Source organism: Aedes albopictus, chromosome 3, assembly GCF_035046485.1.
Source record: "Aedes albopictus strain Foshan chromosome 3, AalbF5, whole genome shotgun sequence".
NCBI classification, from domain to species: Eukaryota; Metazoa; Arthropoda; class Insecta; order Diptera; family Culicidae; genus Aedes; species Aedes albopictus.
The window spans coordinates 120,793,739-120,795,890 of record NC_085138.1 but is presented as its reverse complement, the minus strand read 5'-3'; the positions used below and the strand labels follow the sequence as shown (position 1 = coordinate 120,795,890).

General features: G+C 34.3%; 1 protein-coding gene across 1 annotated transcript; it reads left to right on the top strand.

The window, feature by feature from the left end:
- LOC109433300 (uncharacterized) lies at window positions 1–2,152 on the top strand. The gene is made up of 4 exons (XM_029855934.2): window positions 1–121; window positions 180–294; window positions 350–725; window positions 784–2,152. Exons 1-4 carry the CDS (start codon window positions 49–51, stop codon window positions 904–906), a joined length of 687 nt encoding a protein of 228 aa, XP_029711794.1. The 5' UTR covers window positions 1–48; the 3' UTR covers window positions 907–2,152.

Sequence of the window (2,152 nt, the reverse complement as noted above, 5' to 3'; positions counted from 1 at the left end):
AGTTCATTGAAATCGAAAGATTAGTGCTACAGTTAATCTTGACCAACGATGAAGGCCGTCGGAACATTCTTCGCTGTCATATTTTTTATTACTTGGAACAATGTGCAACCTGCAGTGGTTCGTGAGTTAGCCAATGTCTGGTTCAACCTAAACTGTTATTCAATTTAGGTTATTTTCAGTTATCGAACCCCGAATGTATATTCAGAAAATAGCAAAACGAGTCGTCGAACTACTCGAAAGTCGATACCTTACCGGACCCGACTTGCCCATCGATAATTATACGTCACCAATTGAGTATAGAACCAGCTAATGCATTTGATAAGAAACAAAATAATGTTGTTGATTCCAGATTATCGTCCTATGGCATTACGATCAGTGGAAACGTTTCCTTTCATTCGGCGTTTGTGGCCAAAATTGGATCCATGGAGTTGAACATGCAGCAATATCGAGAGGCCCTACTAAGCACGGAAGTACAAATCGATGCCACCATGCAGTGGAGGAACGTCGCCACCGCAATGGACTTCTATGCAGACCTCGACGGGTTTCAAGGTTCTGGCACTTTAATGGTGACTTATGGCCACTTTGATCTACCTTTGAAAACGAAGCGCATTTTTGAGACCGGAGAAGTTTCCGGAAGTTTATTGTTCCAGTCGATTAGCAGTATCAACGATATCATCATAGTTGGCCATCCAAACAATGCCCACGTGCAGATGATGGCTCGAGCGGTAAGATAAATACATGAAGATAGGCTGTTTGGAAATTTACAGTATTTGAACCTTTCAGATTACTACTAACTTTGATTTTCGAGACAAAATGTTGGAACCATTTAGACGGTGGAATTTCCTCAACATATTGAATGTAGCGTTGTCGGAGATTCCCTTCCCAGAAATATGCTATAATTGTTAGTTTTCAATGATTACGGTGCAAAAATAAATTATCTAATTTAAGTTTATATTTTTAATGGCATTGATTTTTTTTAAATTATAAATACCGTAAAATAATGCGGGGAACCTCGATAGTGTGACAGACGTTAACAAACAAAACAAACGTATCAAATGAATACATATGAAAGACAATCATAAAGGTATTTTATTTAAAACCGAGTTTATGTACCGTAAAATGGGGTAACTTTGATAGTTTTTCAGCGAATTTTCTCAATATTTTTACATGTAACAGTATTTCCCCGAGTTATATATTTTTAAAACAAGTACTGGGGTATCAGTTATGAATTGCAATTAAAAGATTCGATAATCTGGAATATTTTGGATAACTTTTAGTTTTTCATATAACCTAAAATCAGATTTTCATTTTGGGGTAACTTTGATAATGCCCTAAAAACACATCAAATCGCAAAAAATAATCACAGATTGAAATCTTAGGAGTATGAACATGATGAGAGAAGGCTTGTGGAATATATTAGAAAGAATTTTTGTATCAAAACATTGATTTTTTACTATATTCTACATATAAAAATGAGTTCGTGGAGTATTGAATGCAAAACACAATAAATTTAGCTATCAAAAATCATTATCTTTATAATAATAAATGCTCAACGGTACATCAACATATGATTACATGCTATTCATGGTTAGTTTTCTTTTTATGGGTAGTTTTTTAATGTTTTATTAACCAATTTTGAACAACACATATTTATCTACATGAAATTACAAGGGCATTGCATACTTTTAGGCGTTTATCAATGTATGGAGATTAATATCCCAATTTACAAAATTGCTTCCATTTCGTAAAAACACATTTCGTTAAGAGATTCAAGGCCAGATTTGGAATCTACTATGATAAATCTATCGAGAATAAGAGTCCATTCATTGAAAAAATAGTTTTAACGAAGTCGTATTGCAGATTGTTGAAGGGGTGGATCAATGACAAAAATATCAACAAGTTTTGTTTTTTGTCAAAAAAGTTGTACATAAACTAGATTTTAATGAAAATACGTCTAAGATGAACTTTCATATGTATAGAATTGATTTACGTTTACCTTTTTCTTAACTGGTTGAAGGAATCATAGTTATAAGATAAATTACACAATGCCTGCCGCACTATCAAAGTTACCCGCATTATCAAAGATACCCCGTTTTACGGTACCGCGTTACTCCGCCACATGAATGATCCCTTTGTTGTCCCGTTGGTTCGT